Source organism: Schistocerca americana, chromosome 3, assembly GCF_021461395.2.
Source record: "Schistocerca americana isolate TAMUIC-IGC-003095 chromosome 3, iqSchAmer2.1, whole genome shotgun sequence".
Taxonomy (NCBI): Eukaryota; Metazoa; Arthropoda; class Insecta; order Orthoptera; family Acrididae; genus Schistocerca; species Schistocerca americana.
The window spans coordinates 979836428-979851597 of NC_060121.1; the positions used below are offsets into that span (position 1 = coordinate 979836428).

Genomic DNA, 15170 nt, shown 5'->3' on the forward strand with positions numbered 1-15170 from the left:
CGTGTTTTCAAACTTAGTTCAACCTGTTCCCGTGATTGGCGCCGTCACAGAATGTCTTCACGACGGCTGCTACACTTGACGTTCGTCAGAAACAACGTGCTGTCATAGAATTCCTGTAGTGTGAAAACGAGACAGTGGGATACATCGACAAGAGGTTGAAAAAGGTGTACGGAGATGCTGCTGTCGGCCGTAGTACAGTTAGTCGGTGGGCAAGCAGGTTACGTGATGAAAGCCGCCACGCCGGCCGGAGTGGCCGAGCGGTTAAAGGCGCTACAGTCTGGAACCTCACGACCGCTACGGTCGCAGGTTCGAACCCTGCCCCGGGCATGGATGTGTGTGATGTCCTTAGGTTAGTTAGGTTTAAGTAGTTCTAAGTTCTAGGGGACTTATGACCACAGCAGTTGAGTCCCATAGTGCTCAGAGCCATTTGAACCATTTGAACCAAAGCCGCCACGGCAATATTGGGGATTGTCCTCGCAGCGGCAGGCCTCGTACTGCACACAGAGAGTTAACGAATTGGTGACTGCTGACAGACGCATCACAGTGAACGAATTGTCACGCTACGTTTGGATAGGGGAACGAAGTGTTTGCAGAATACTGAAAGTGTTGGCGTTAAGAAAGGTTTGTGCCAGGTGAATTCCCAGGATGTTGACAGTGGCTCACAAAGAAACAAGAAAAACGGTATGCAGCGAACTTTTGGAACAGTACGAGAATGGTGGAGACGAATTTCTTGGACGAATTGTGACAGGTGATGAAACATGGCTCCATCATTTTTTACCAGAGACGGAGAGGCAATCAATGGAGTGGCGTCATGCAAATTCACCCTAGCCACACGACATTTCATTTCATTTTTACCCAAGAAAAAAAAAATTCAAAACCACACCTTCTGCTGTAAAAGTCAGGGCTACGGTGTTTTTCGATTCCGAAGGACTCTTGCTTGTGGACATCATGCCAAGTGGAACCACCATAAATTCTTATGCATATGTGACGACACTGAGTAATCTTCAAGCTCGACTGAGTCGTGTTCGATCACATCGGCAAAAGCAGGATGTTTTGCTGTTGCACGACAATGCACGGCAACATATCAGTCAAAAAACCATGGAAGCGATTACAAAACTCGGATGGACAACACTGAAACACCCGCCTTACAGTCCTGACCAGGCTCCATCCGACTATCATCTCTTTCAGAAACTGAAAGACTCTCTTCGTGGAACAAGGTTTGAAGATGATGACTCCCTTGTGCACGCTGCCAAACAGTGGCTCCAACAGGTTGGTCCAGAATTTTACCGTGCGGGTATACAGGCGCTGGTTCCAAGATGGCGTAAGGCAGTTGAGAGGGATGGAAATGGTGTGGAGAAATGAAAATATGGTTCCTAAAGGATGTATCTACACACTGTAAAAGTTTCAAACATGTAGAATAAAAGACGGATTTAAAAAAAATAGTGTGCATTTCTTTTGGAGTGACCCTCATAGTACAGCTGCCAACACCTAGCGCAAATTCACCATATTTGGGATCGGGACGCGTAGTAGAGCACTGTACTCGAGTGCATCTAGTCGCCTCCACCCACATATTCCACATTTGCACTGCGTTTCCCCTGTTTTCTGTATGTCTGTGGATTACCTCTCACCACGTACAATGCAGTGGCCTGCGGCCTTAATTTAACGACCCAGAGCAGTGGCGTTTGCGTAGCATTGTCAGTGCTAACAGACAACGAATATTCCGTGAAAGTACCGCAGAAGTGAATGTGGTACGTACGGCGAACGTACCTGTTAGTACAGTGCGGCGAAATATCGTTTGGACCCTGGACGACTGGAAAACCATGGTCTGGTCAGATGAGTCCAGATTTGAGTTGGTAGGTTTCGAGAGTGCCACAGACCACAAGAAGCCATTGACCAAGTTGTTAATAAGACTCTGTGCAAGCTGGTGATGGCTCCATAGTGCTTCGTGATGAATTGCCTATAAAATTGAGCTACTCGCTATGAGTTTGGTTTTGGTGCACAGTGATCATACATCGCTCCTTGCAAAATGTAGCTAAGATATTGAACAATTCTTTAAATTTGGAAAAGGATCTATATCTATTTACAGTCTTCAGAAAATGGTTTATAGGTAGTACAGTGAGAACTGATTACACAAGCAAATGATAAAGACAGAATAAAATGTTCGTCACATCCATCGTATTTCGTAAACGATTTGAACCATCAAAACTAGATGTTCGAAAATTATAGCGTGCAAAGAGGACAGTATGTTTCCATGTTTTCAATATTCGAATCTTTCTTATATACCACGATATGTAAGTAACTATGGATTTTTTCACTGGAATAATGTAATTTTTTTGAGGTCGTCGATAGCTGATGAATCAATAGCTTTATTTGTTGAAACAGCTGTCGTTTTGGGCAATGCCTGTCTTCCCACATGATACTGCTCTAATAGCGTCTCAAAGAGAGAACTCATTTTACTAAGATCAACCCACAAGGTCACAGAACATTTGGCTTACAGAACTTTACAACTGGGCCTATTACTCAGATCAGTGATCTCACGATATTTAATGTAGAGCGTTTTCCGCTTCGACTAGCGAACTGTCCATCCCTCTCTCAGATACACAGCAACCATTAACAGCGGGCTCCGTCATCATTGCCTGGTTTGATGCATCTTTCCCCAGTTTGAGCTTCCAGTTGTACACACACATTATTCCACATGTTCTTAGGCACACAATGCAGAGACAGATCACAATATAAATGTATCTGTACCTGTCTTAGTGTGGGACTATTATTTTTCTCTGCTGCTTCTTCTTTAAGTGAACATTGTAGCGATTCTTTTTGGTTAATAGTGCTAAATCAACCAGCCTGAAAAGGAGACATGTGTTGACAACACGAAAGTGGTTACAAGTGTAGCCATTGTGCTACGTTATATGTGAACAGAAATTAGGAGGCGAACATTGAGTTTGAATAGCTCGAGCATTTATTAATGGATATTTTGTTCAAGGAACCTGCTGACCCCTTAACTGAAAGTACATACGGTAACTTCCGTGGGTGTCTGTCAGACAATGCACAGTCACCGTTCATAAAGACAGCTCCAAAAAATGCGATAGTGCGTGACATTCGTTGCAGTAAGGCAAGCAGCTTTTTGGTAAGGTGGCTACAGGATGGCTTTTTTTTTATTTTTATTTTGCTCACAGTACAGCTGACGCCGCCTGACGTAGGAACTGCATAGCGTAACATTCAGTCGATATGAAGATTCATACCCTCTACGAATCTAAATAATCCATATTAGTTATTATCCGAAGTTGTTCGAATTTAGTAGACAGCCTTTTGTTAATAGAATGATGCTGTCAAAATTTCAGATTTTTATTTATTATAGTTCTGAAGAAAAAGAGAATTACCTAAGAGTCCTTAAACCTACACTTATTTTTTAAAACCAAGTTAGGAACAATAACAGATTGACTTTCATTATCATTTGAAGCAATTCCAAAGTTAGCAGTGCATAAAAATCAATTAATTAGGATTTTTTTAAAAACTTTAGTCACTGTGCATTACGTAATACAAAAATCGGTCAAACTCATTATTTGATTATATTTTGCCGTGTGAATGCGTGAGAATGATTGAGAGAGTGTATGTGGGACATACATTAAAATTTAATATTTCATTTTACATAAAACCTTGTAATAACGAACCGTGGGAAAGTTATGTTGCAACCACGATTCAGGTGGTGTATGTCGGTGTGTGCTTGCTTTTGTATAGAAGTAGCCAGATTAGATTAGATTAGTTTTTCGTTCCATAGATCCGTGCTGAGGAGATCCTCGTGGATGTGGAACAAGCCAATTTTTTTTAAGCTGAAATAACAATACTAATAGTATGAGTATATACATCATTTTTAAGCTGAAATAACAATACCAATATTATGAGTATATACAATACATCATTTGTTTCTATTAAAAAATTCGTCAATGGAGTAGAAGGAGTTGGTCACTAGTAAGTCTTTCAGGCTCCTTTTAAACTGATCTTTATTTGTAACTAAATTTTTTATGTTTGCTGGTAAATTATTGAAGATGAGTGTTCCTGAGTAGTGGACCCCTTTTTGAACTAAAGTAAGTGCTTTTAAGTCCTTGTGCAGATCATTTTTGTTCCTGGTATTGTATGTATGAACTGAGCTGTTTGTTGGAAAAAGAGATTTATTATTTAGGACAAATTTCATTAAGGAGTAAATATACTGAGAGGCAGTAGTTAGTATACCCAGTTCTTTGAAGAGGTTTGTACAGGACGTCCGTGAATTTACTCCACAAATAATACGTATTACACGCTTTTGGACTCTGAAAACTTTTGTTAGACTTGAAGAGTTACCCCAAAATATTATACCATATGACATTATGGAATGAAAGTAGGCAAAGTATGCAAGCTTTTTAATTGTTATGTCGCCTATGTCTGCTAACACTCGAATTGCAAATACAGATTTGTTAAGTTAGAGGCCTAATAAGTTTATTTATCAATTTGAAGAATATTTCGCACTTCCTTTATTTTGATTATACAAAACATAAGAATTTGAAGTTTTGCTGACATTAATTACTATCGAATTAGTGATTGGATAAGGCAAGATTTGCCACGATAATGATCTGGAAGGAACGTTCTGATTGGTCGTTTAGATCAACAGCCGATCACAATTACGCCGTTCCCACGCGAAAAGAGGAGTGTGCAGAGAGGAGAGTAGCTCGAAAGAGAGTCGCTTGCTAGACGGTCTATGGATAACACGATGTCAGATCGCTCCATAAAAATACTTGTAATATAAGGAAATAGTGAGCTAATGTCGGTTCAAACATATCGTGACCGAAGCGACTGGAACTACGAACAATTTGATGAAGGTTTGGTGTTTCTAAATTAAATACTTTGAGAGATATGAGCGTGTGAACTTTCTGGTCGTAGTAACAGCTCCGCGTGGCGTGTTTCGTACTCTGTACGGAATATTTTAGCGAACGCCTCTTACGAAGAAGACCACTGAAACGACCGAATGTTTAACTCGCGATAGTTGTGGGTCTGTGACTGGTAGAACGTGATAATTAGTCGAGTCGGACTTACTAAATTCTGGCTGTTTTCCGAGTGAATATTTGTTATAAAGACAGTGAACTTTGAATGATAACGTTTTACCATATTAAATACGGACTTGATAGCCATTTCATGTGTTTCAATATGAATAAAAAGTAGAGTTAATCTAATTTCAAACGTTTTTCTGGAAGCAGACTGAAGATCCCGAACGTCCGATTTTTTAATCATGGCCTTTCAGGAACTGACTTTCAACTAGAGTTACGCGGCCTTTGTGTGGTAGGTATTAGGTGGTGGTTTCATCAAGGCTGCTTTACACTGCCTAGCACGTATCTGCTACCACACAGTGAAGGGACATCGGCGAGAATCCTATCGAGGTAGGTGGACAGAGCGATAGCGTTAACAAAAACGCAGACGACCGACCCCGCCACGCCGCAAGTGGTAGTATGCACTGATGGCGTATAATTTGACGAACAATATGCAGTAAATCTGCCAGCCTTAGAGTACACAAAGATATGATGTGAACTGATTTTAAGTGGGCTGCAAAAACATCAACAAAAGCGTAGTAACGAGCATTTAAAAAGCATTACAGTACAATAAAAACATAAACCCACACATAAGCGATAGGTGCTTCACTAACTATACTGGAGAAAGACTGCATCAACTTACTGCTCTGTGGTCCTTTGCTTTCTATGCTTTGATTTTATAACATACCGCAAGAATTTAAGTGCTCGAAGATAACCTCAATATTACCTAAAACCTGGCAAATCAGCTGATTACCCTAAGAGTTATCGAAGAATGGCCCTGCTAAGTCTGACCTACAAGCTACTTGAACGGCTTATGGATAATAGACCCAGTACAAGATTACTTGAAACAATCCCAGTTGAACAAGCAGGCATCCGGCCGAAACGAAGTTGCATAAATCAAATTCTGTTACTCTCCAGCTCCAACGAGCCAGTATTTCAAAGTAAACTTAAAACCGCAGCTGCATTCATTCACCTATCAATGGGCAACAATACAGTTCTAAGAGAAGTGATATACAAGCTTCTTCGTGTAATTCCTTGCAAACCAACATCTCGACTAATCAACAATATGCTAAATGACCGAGTGTTCCAAGTAGTCTTGGTATACAACATCAGATCACCAAGTAAATAAAAAAAGATTTACCACACGGATCAGTTCTTGCTCCATTTCTCAACAGTTTGTACAAAACACACACGCCAAAATCAAAATCAAGGAAGTTTGATAACGTCAACGACTAAATACTTGCAACAAGTTGTAGCTACAACTAACAGTCAAAAGCAGTTCTAACGGAGATCTAGTTGTTCTGTGAAAGAACTTTCCCAAATGGTGACTCCAATCAAACGCCACCAAAACGGAGGATTCCTGCTTTCACCTAATCAATAAACACACCAGAAGAAAACGCAACACACAATTTGAAAACACTACACTTGCAATACAACACCTAAGTATCTTGGGGTAACCCCAGATAGACCCCTCTCTTTTAGAGGTCATGTATCAAAAATACCCGAAAAACTGAAAACGAGAAACAACTTTATCCAAAAGATGTGTGTCACAACCTGGGGAGCATCGGCTTCCACCCTACGGTAGGCTATGACGTCACGGTCGATGAAACTTTCCAGTCCCGATACATTGGGTACGCCTGTACCACATCATACAATTGCAACGGTTAGCCAGCCGTTGCCATGAGAAAATGTATCATTCAGATCAATACTGAAATTCAGTCTACATCCACAGAAGACAGCAGGTCCATCTAGTAGAGAGTGTGCAGCGACAGATTTTATGGTATTTTTCTTCTTGTCGGCGGCAGATGTTGTCATTTCGACGTCTTCAATTGTTTTATATATTGTCTGTCTTGGACGTGCACCGTCAGTCAGACTACGTTTCTCTGAGCCGCCTTATGTTTGTGAAAACCTCGTACAATAGCGACTGTCAACCAGCCGTTGCCATGCGAAAATGTATCGTTCAGATCAATACTGAAGTTAAGTCTACATCCACAAAAGACTGCAGGTCCATCTAGTAGAGAGTGTGCGGCGACAGATTTTATGGTATTTTTCTTCTTGTCAGCGGCAGATGTTGTCATTTCGACGTCTTCAATTGTTTTATATATTGTGTGTCTTGCACGGCGACGATATCTTCTGTATGGCATCTTGGCAGCGTTCAATGCAGTTGCCTGTGCAGCAGCAGCAGCGCGAATGATCCGCTCCGCGGGCAGCGCTCGCTTTCATAGCCGCGCAGTCGCGCGGCGAGAGATAAGGGACTTAGAAAATTTCACACTGCCAGCCGAGTGTTATCCCGGACGCGGGCACTAGTCACACTAGGTGCCCGCGTCCGCTGTTTGTCAGTCTTCGGCGGCTGGCGCGCTGCCAAGATGGCCTTGATACGCTACGCTACAGATCAATTTATTTATGAAAATACAATGTACAGTCTCCAACAAATTTTACATATTCACATGTACCTTTACCTTTAATCCATATAAATACAGTTTCATTAACAGATATTTTACGTCTATTACGTGTATACAAGGAGAAGGGTGAGGGTGACATATATGACGATTTTCCAAAGTCTTTATTTGCATTTTCATTCTCCTTGTATACACGTAATAGACGTAAAATATCTGTTAATGAAACTGTATTTATATGGATTAAAGGTAAAGGTACATGTGAATATGTAAAATTTGTTGGAGACTGTACATTGTATTTTCATAAATAAATTGATCTGTAGCGTAGCGTAGCGTAGCGTATCAAGGCCATCTTGGCAGCGCGCCAGCCGCCGAAGACTGACAACAGCGGACGCGGGCACCTAGTGTGACTAGTGCCCGCGTCCGGGATAACACTCGGCTGGCAGTGTGAAATTTTCTAAGTCCCTTATCTCTCGCCGCGCGACTGCGCGGCTATGAAAGCGAGCGCTGCCCGCGGAGCGGATCATTCGCGCTGCTGCTGCTGCACAGGCAACTGCATTGAACGTTGCCAAGATGCCATACAGAAGATATCGTCGCTGGAGTTCCTACCAGTAGGAAGCCAAATTCTATCCCGTCAACTTCGACGCATAAATGCTCTCACGAACGAGTACAAAAATATCTGGCATAATAAAAATCTACCAATCCATCAAGATACTGGTGACGCAAACCACAACTGATTTTGCTCTAGACGACTACCACCTAAAATAGAAAAGGTCACTGGGAGAGATGAGTTGCACCTTACCAAAGTATGCACTCAAGAATGGACTAGATAACAATATAATACAGTGCCGTGTATCATCCAAAAACAGAGATTTCATTTGCCACGCAGAACACAGTCAATCCGAAACTGAATTATAACTCAACATGGGAGATGCGCATATTTTTTACAAGAACTGTACGACTGATTGCTGCTCTCCATAATTTGTAAAAAATACTTTAGTTCTCGACAAATATTTCGCAAAGAAGTGTTCTGCACATATTGCATGTACGCAAATTCCATTCACATCACTTATCGTTGACATCAAGAACTACATGAGGAAGACTTTTAAAACGGCTTGAACATTTGCAGTTGGATACGACAACAACTAGGAGCCTATGATGATTTTATTTCACAGATAATTTTCTCTGATGAATCAACTTTTACGAATCGCAGTCAATTGAATCGGCATAATACGCGTTATTGGCAAGTAAAGAATCCCCATTGGATAAAGCAAACTCAGCGTCATATGTGAAAGAAATTACATCAAAAATGTGCACAAAGCAATTGCGTTCCGGGGTATTTTTTGCTATAAAACCGGTTTCTTATTGAAGATGTTAGAACGATAGCCTGGTCGTACATAAAGCACACCAGAGGCAAGACACAATCAATACCTTCAATGTGCGATAACAACGGTGAAGTCACTGATGACAGTGCCACTTAAGCAGAGTTATTAAACACGCTTTTCCGAAACTCCTTCACCAAAGAAGACGAAGTAAATATTCCTGAATTCCAATCAAGAACAACTGCCAAGATGAGAAACATAGAAGTAGATATCCGCGGTCTAACAAAGCAGCTTAAATCACTTAATAAAGGCAAGGCCTCCGGGCCAGATTGTATACCAGTCAGGTTCCTCTCAGAGTATGCTGATAAAATAGCTCCATATTTGGCAATTACATACAACCACTCGCTTACAGAAAGATACGTACCTAAAGACTGGAAAATTGCTCAAGTCACACAAATACCCAAAAAGGGAACTACAGGCCTATATCACTAACGTTGATTTGCAGTAGGGTTTTAGAACATATACTGTATTCGAACATTATGAAGTACCGCGAAGAAAACGATTTATTGACATATAGTCGGGACGGATTCAGAAAATATCGTTCTTGTCAAACACAACTAGCTCTCTACACTCATGAGGTAATAAATGCTATCGACAGGGGATGTCAAATTGATTCCATATTTTTAGATTTCCAGAAGGCTTTCGACACCGTTCCTCACAAGCGTCTTCCAATCAGACTGCGTGCCTATGGATTACCGCCTCAGTTGTGCGACTGGATTCATGATTTCCTGTGAGAATGGTCACAGGTCGCAGTAATAGACGGAAAGTCATCGAGTAAAACAGAAGTAATATCCGGCGTTCCCCAAGGAAGTGTTATAGGCCGTCTATTGTTCCTGATCTATATTAACGACTTTGGAGACAATCTGAGTAGCCGTCGTAGATTGTTTGCAGATGATGCTGTCATTTACCGTCTTGTAAAGTCATCAGATGATCAAAACGACTTGCAAAATGATGTAGATAAGATATCTGTACGGTGCGAAAAGTGGCAATTGACCCTGAATAAAGAAAAGAGCGAAGTTATTCAAATGGGTAATAAAGAAAATCAGCTAAATTTCGATTACGCGATAAGTCACACAAATCTGAAGGCTGTAAATCCATCTAAATGCTTAGGGATTACAGTTACAAATAACCTAAATTGAAACGATCACATAAATAATATTGTGGGTAGAGCAAACGACTGCGATTCATTGGCAGAACACTTAGAAGTTGCAACAGGTCTACCAAAGAGACTGCTTTCACTACGCTTGTCCGCCCTATTCTGAAGTACTGCTGTGCGGTGTTGGATCCACATCAGGTGGGACTGACGGATGACATCGAAAAAGTACAAAGAAGGGCAGCTCGTTTTGTATTATCGCGAAATAGGGAGGTAGTGTCACAGACATGATACGTGAATTGGAGTGGCAATCATTAAAACAAAGGCGTTTTTCGTTGCGACGGGATCTTCTCATGAAATTTCAATCACCAGTTTTCTCCTCCGATTGCGAAAACATTCTATTGGCACCCTCCTATATAGGGAGAAATGATCATCACGATAAAATAAGAGAAATCAGGGCTCCCACGGAAAAATTTAAGTGTTCGTTTTTCCCGCGTGCCGTTCGAGAGTGGAACGGTGGAAAGACAGCATGAAGGTGGTTCATTGACCCTCTGCCAGGTACTTTATTGTGAATAGCAGAGTAATCATGCAGATGTAGAAATATTAACATTCTTAAACAGTTTTTAACGCAATTTGATTTTTGTCGATTACAGCGCTATCTATAACGCACCGAAAAAAAAAATTGCTGCAGAAGTTACGCATTTTTCCGAGAGAATCCGAATCCTCAATAGAAAGTAGGCCCCCTCCCTCTCCCGCGCCTTGGGGGTGGGGCAGGGGGGTGAGTTTGGTGTCATTGGAGGTCCCTCTTCGAGAAAAACAATTTTTCTTTTTAATCTGATTTGCAGTTTTCCAAATAATACCAAAACAGTTTCAAATGCCTCGTCGTGTATAACTGTGTATATATATAATGCAGGGTGCGTTTGTTGTTTTGAAATTGGGCAGAAGTTTCACAGTACCTCTAGTGCTTGCAGTTCGCCGTTGCCGATGTCTTTCTCCATCCCTGCACAGAGACTTCCGTTCAAGAGGACAGCACGTTCGCTCACTGGGACAGCTTGTGACGCAGGAGACTGGAGTCCCGTATCACAGCAACTGCTGTCATACTGGGTATCTGCTGACGTCACCTGGAGTAGGAAACCATTTTCTTGTTTGCATTTGTGAGGAAATAACACAAGTGATAAACTTCATGTCTAATGGGTGTATGAGTAACAAATGGACGAAGATGAGACGCTTCTAACTCTCTGACAAATCAAGATGATGATAATTTATGAAGACAAATGTTTTCATTTTGAGGTTGCTTATGCTACAACCACAGACGGCTGTGGGCACCCGAGAAGAACCAGACTTCTTCGACAGCCCACCATGTCCCGTTCACGAAGAACATAAACAGATGACAGAGTGTAGAACATTATCAGGATTCTTTCTTAACACAATACACATTCAAAACTATTGTTTCATCTGAAACAATTCACACATATTTACAATTTCCTGGAAAAGGTACATCACATTGCAACCACCTTTCTTGTCCCTAACCAAGATAGAAGGGGTGTTGATACTTGGTTGGTTTTCTATCTACATCTACATCTACATGGATACTCTGCAAATCACATTTAAGTGCCTGGCAGAGGGTTCATTGAACCACCTTCACAATTAATTCTCTATTATTCCAATCTCGTATAGCGCGCGGAAAGAATGAACACCTATATCTTTCCGTACGAGCTCTGATTTCCCTTATTTTATCTTTGTGATCGTTTCTCCCTAAGTAGGTCGGTGTCAGCAAAATATTTTCGCATTCGGAGGAGAAAGTTGGTGACTGGAATTTCATGATAAGATCCCGTCGCAACGGAAAACGCCTTTCTTTTAATGATCCCAGCTCAAATTATTTATCATTTCTGTGACACTCTCTCCCATATTCCGCCACGATACAAAGCGTGCTGCCTTTCTTTGAAATTTTTCGATGTACTCCGTCAGTCCTATCTGGTAAGGACCCCACACGGCGCAGCAGTATTCTAAAAGAGGACGGACAAGCGTAGTGTAGGCAATCTCCTTAGTAGGTCTGTTACATTTTCTAAGTCTCCTGCCAATAAAACTCCTGCCTTACCCACAACATTTTCTATGTGTTCTTTCCAATTTAAGTTGTTCGTAATTGTAATACCTAGGTATTTAGTTGAATTTACGGCTTTTAGATTAGACTGATTTATCGTGTAACCGAAGTTTAACGAGTTACTTTTAGCACTCATGTCGATGGCCTCCTACTTTTCGTTATTTAGGGTCAACTGCCACTTTTCGCACCATTCGGATATTTTTTCTAAATCGTTTTTCACTTTGTTTTGATCTTCTGATGACTTTATTAGTCGATAAACGACAGCGTCATCTGCAAACAACCGAAGACGGCTGCTCAGATTGTCTCCTAAATCGTTTATATAGATAAGGAAGAGCAAAGGGCCTATAACACTACCTTGGAGAACACCTGAAATCACTTCTGTTTTACTCGATGACTTTCCGCCAATCACTACGAACTGTGACCTCTGTGACACGAAATCGCAAATCCAGTCACATAACTGAGACGATATTCCATAAGCACGCAATTTCACTACGAGCCGCTTGTGTGGTACGGTGTCCTAAGCCTTCCGGAAATCCAGGAATAAGGAATCGATCTGAAATCGCTTGTCAATAGCACTCAGCACTGCGTGTGAATAAAGAGCTAGTTGTGTTTCACAGGAACGATGTTTTCTAAACCCATGTTGACTGTGTGTCAATAGACCGTTTCCTTCGAGGTAATTTATAATGTTCGGACACAATATATGTTCTAAAATCTTGCTGCATATCATCGTTAACGATATGGGCCTGTAATTTAGTGGATTACTCCTACTAACTTTCTTGAATATTGGTGTGACCTGTGCAACTTTCCAGTCTTTGGGTCCGGATCTTTCGTCGAGCGAACGGTTGTATACGATTGTTAAGTATGGAGCTAATGCATCAGCATACTCGGAAAGGAACCTAATTGATATACATTCTGGACCAGAAGACTTGCTTTTATTGAGTTGCTTGATTTGAGTTGATTCACTACTCCGAGGATATTTACTTCTACGTTACTCATGTTGGCAACTGTTCTCGATTCGAATTGTGAAATATTTACTTCGTCTTCTTTTGTGGAGGCATTTCGCAGGGCTGTGTTTAGTAAATCTGCTTTGGCAGCACTGTCTTCGATAGTCTCTCCATTGCTATCGTGCAGAGAAGGCATTGATTGTTTCTTGCCGCTAACATACTTCACATACGACCAGAATCTCTTTGGATTTTCTATCATGTCAGCGGCGCAATTCCCACTACTTTTTAGTTCTGCGTGACGATTAACGATCTGGAAATGTCCTACAGAGTGGTGTAAATAAGTTTGTCATCTACAACTACACATAATGTTACGTAGTACATCGAGTTAGTCAGGCTCCATCTCTCCCACAACCAAGTGCAGTCGAGGACAGAAAGGCCATGAGTGTATTTGAGGGAGGGCAGGTGGGGGGAGGGGGGGGGTGATGAAACGTTAGGCTGCCACACGAGAGCTCCAGCATCTATAAAACTAGCAGACCGTAAGACACTTTCCCCATCGTTATTACGATAATTAAGCTCCCAACATCACACAAATCTTCACCTAACATCACAAAGGTTTGGAGAGCGTAAATGCGTTGCAGATGCGGCAGTCATAATTGTTAACCAAAATCATTTACTTTCAATTATTACACTGCAGTCCGATCAGATCACTCTTACGTGAACAAACATCCTCAAATTTTGTGTTTGCCACTCATATACTCATACAGTGTGTTCCATTCACACCATCCTTCCAATGTTCTCTAAAAACATACCTTCAGTGGTAAGGTTTTCATATGTTTTCTGCCATTGTAAATATTTCACCTTTACTGCACTGGGACGAAGAAGCATGAGCGCGCTGAACGAGTAGTAGATAAAATCCTTGACTCAGTGTTTAATGTAATCTATGGTGCACTTGATCGCCAGTCAATTGTACAGCGCTAGGGCATTCTTATTAGAGGCATTGTAGCGAGCAGTTGTGTTTTAAAGAAGTAGATCTGATATTTATGAGTCTTGGTGCAATTATTTGGGATAATTACGAAGGTGAAAACTCATTTGTAAAGATATTTTCTTGAGTATACGAAGGGAGAATATTTTTGGAGGAATAATTCAAGATAACCAATGCACGCGCAAGAAGGAAATGTTTGTTTGTCAGAACTATTAATTGAAGGAAAATCTTTGTCCTTTAAATAACTAATGATATTCATGAGAAGTGTTAACTCGATCTCCTTGCTTTCATTGTGTCGCAAATTACGCAGTTGGTTTAAATGTCAGTAATTTTTGTAATGAAAGAATTTCGTAATTGTTAGTCACCTTATGTTGTACACTCTTTGTTAACAATAATCAGAGTATAATTTTTCATGAAAGATTTTCTTTAAAGTAAAACCCTCCTGCACTATTCTTAGTAGAGTTTGAAATATTAAGTCATGTGTGCATTACACCTCACGCCACACGCAGCTACAGATTGTTTCCGACACGCAAGGAAAAATTTAAGCTGAGTAGCTTATTTTTCTTTAACTGCTCCATTTGCTGATTTCACTTGGCTTTCGTGAACATCATTATACCAGACATATAATAGCGTGCTGAGCAAAAGGTAAGCTACTTTTCGTTCAAGTCAAATCTCACTTTGCATTGTTGGGAGCAAACGGTACGTAGCCAGAATTTTCAGGTGTTGTGCTAAGTAAGCAGTTTAACTTACAGTGAACAGAGAAGGTAATCTTAAACAGATATTTTGTTCCGAGCTGAGCAGTATTTTATTTTGCGGTTATTTAAAGTTAGACATTGCACTTCATGTTACGTAACGTTCATAACGTACTTCGGTATTAGTTACAGTTCGATAGTTTTCACCGAGTACACAATTAGCTTCTTTTGGGATGTAATTAAATTCACTTTCGTTATTTAAAATGCAGCATTTTCTTTTGGGAATTAATTAGATTCACTAACATTATTTCAAATTTAGCAATCCACCAAGGTAAAAGTTTTGTTTCACCACACGGTTCACAAGTCAGTACAGGGCAACCCAACAGTCAGTATTTGTCAGCCGTTGAATAAAATATCTTAAGGACACATTAGACGAGGAGAAAGTTTTTGGAAAAGGATATTCAGTATTTAATATGTAGATAATTTATGTATAAAGCTTATACAATTAACGTTGAACCTCATA

At 40.7% G+C, this 15170-nt stretch overlaps 1 protein-coding gene across 1 annotated transcript in view; it reads right to left on the reverse strand.

Moving 5' to 3' along the window:
• The window catches only part of LOC124606608 (solute carrier family 22 member 1-like), a 122416-nt gene extending 111490 nt beyond the window's left edge, over positions 1 to 10926 (reverse strand). The window contains exon 1 of the mRNA XM_047138593.1: positions 10885 to 10926. Coding sequence (XP_046994549.1) covers positions 10885 to 10926 — 42 coding nt within the window. The remainder of the gene's footprint in view (positions 1 to 10884) is intronic.
• Between the last annotated feature and the right edge of the window lie 4244 nt (positions 10927 to 15170).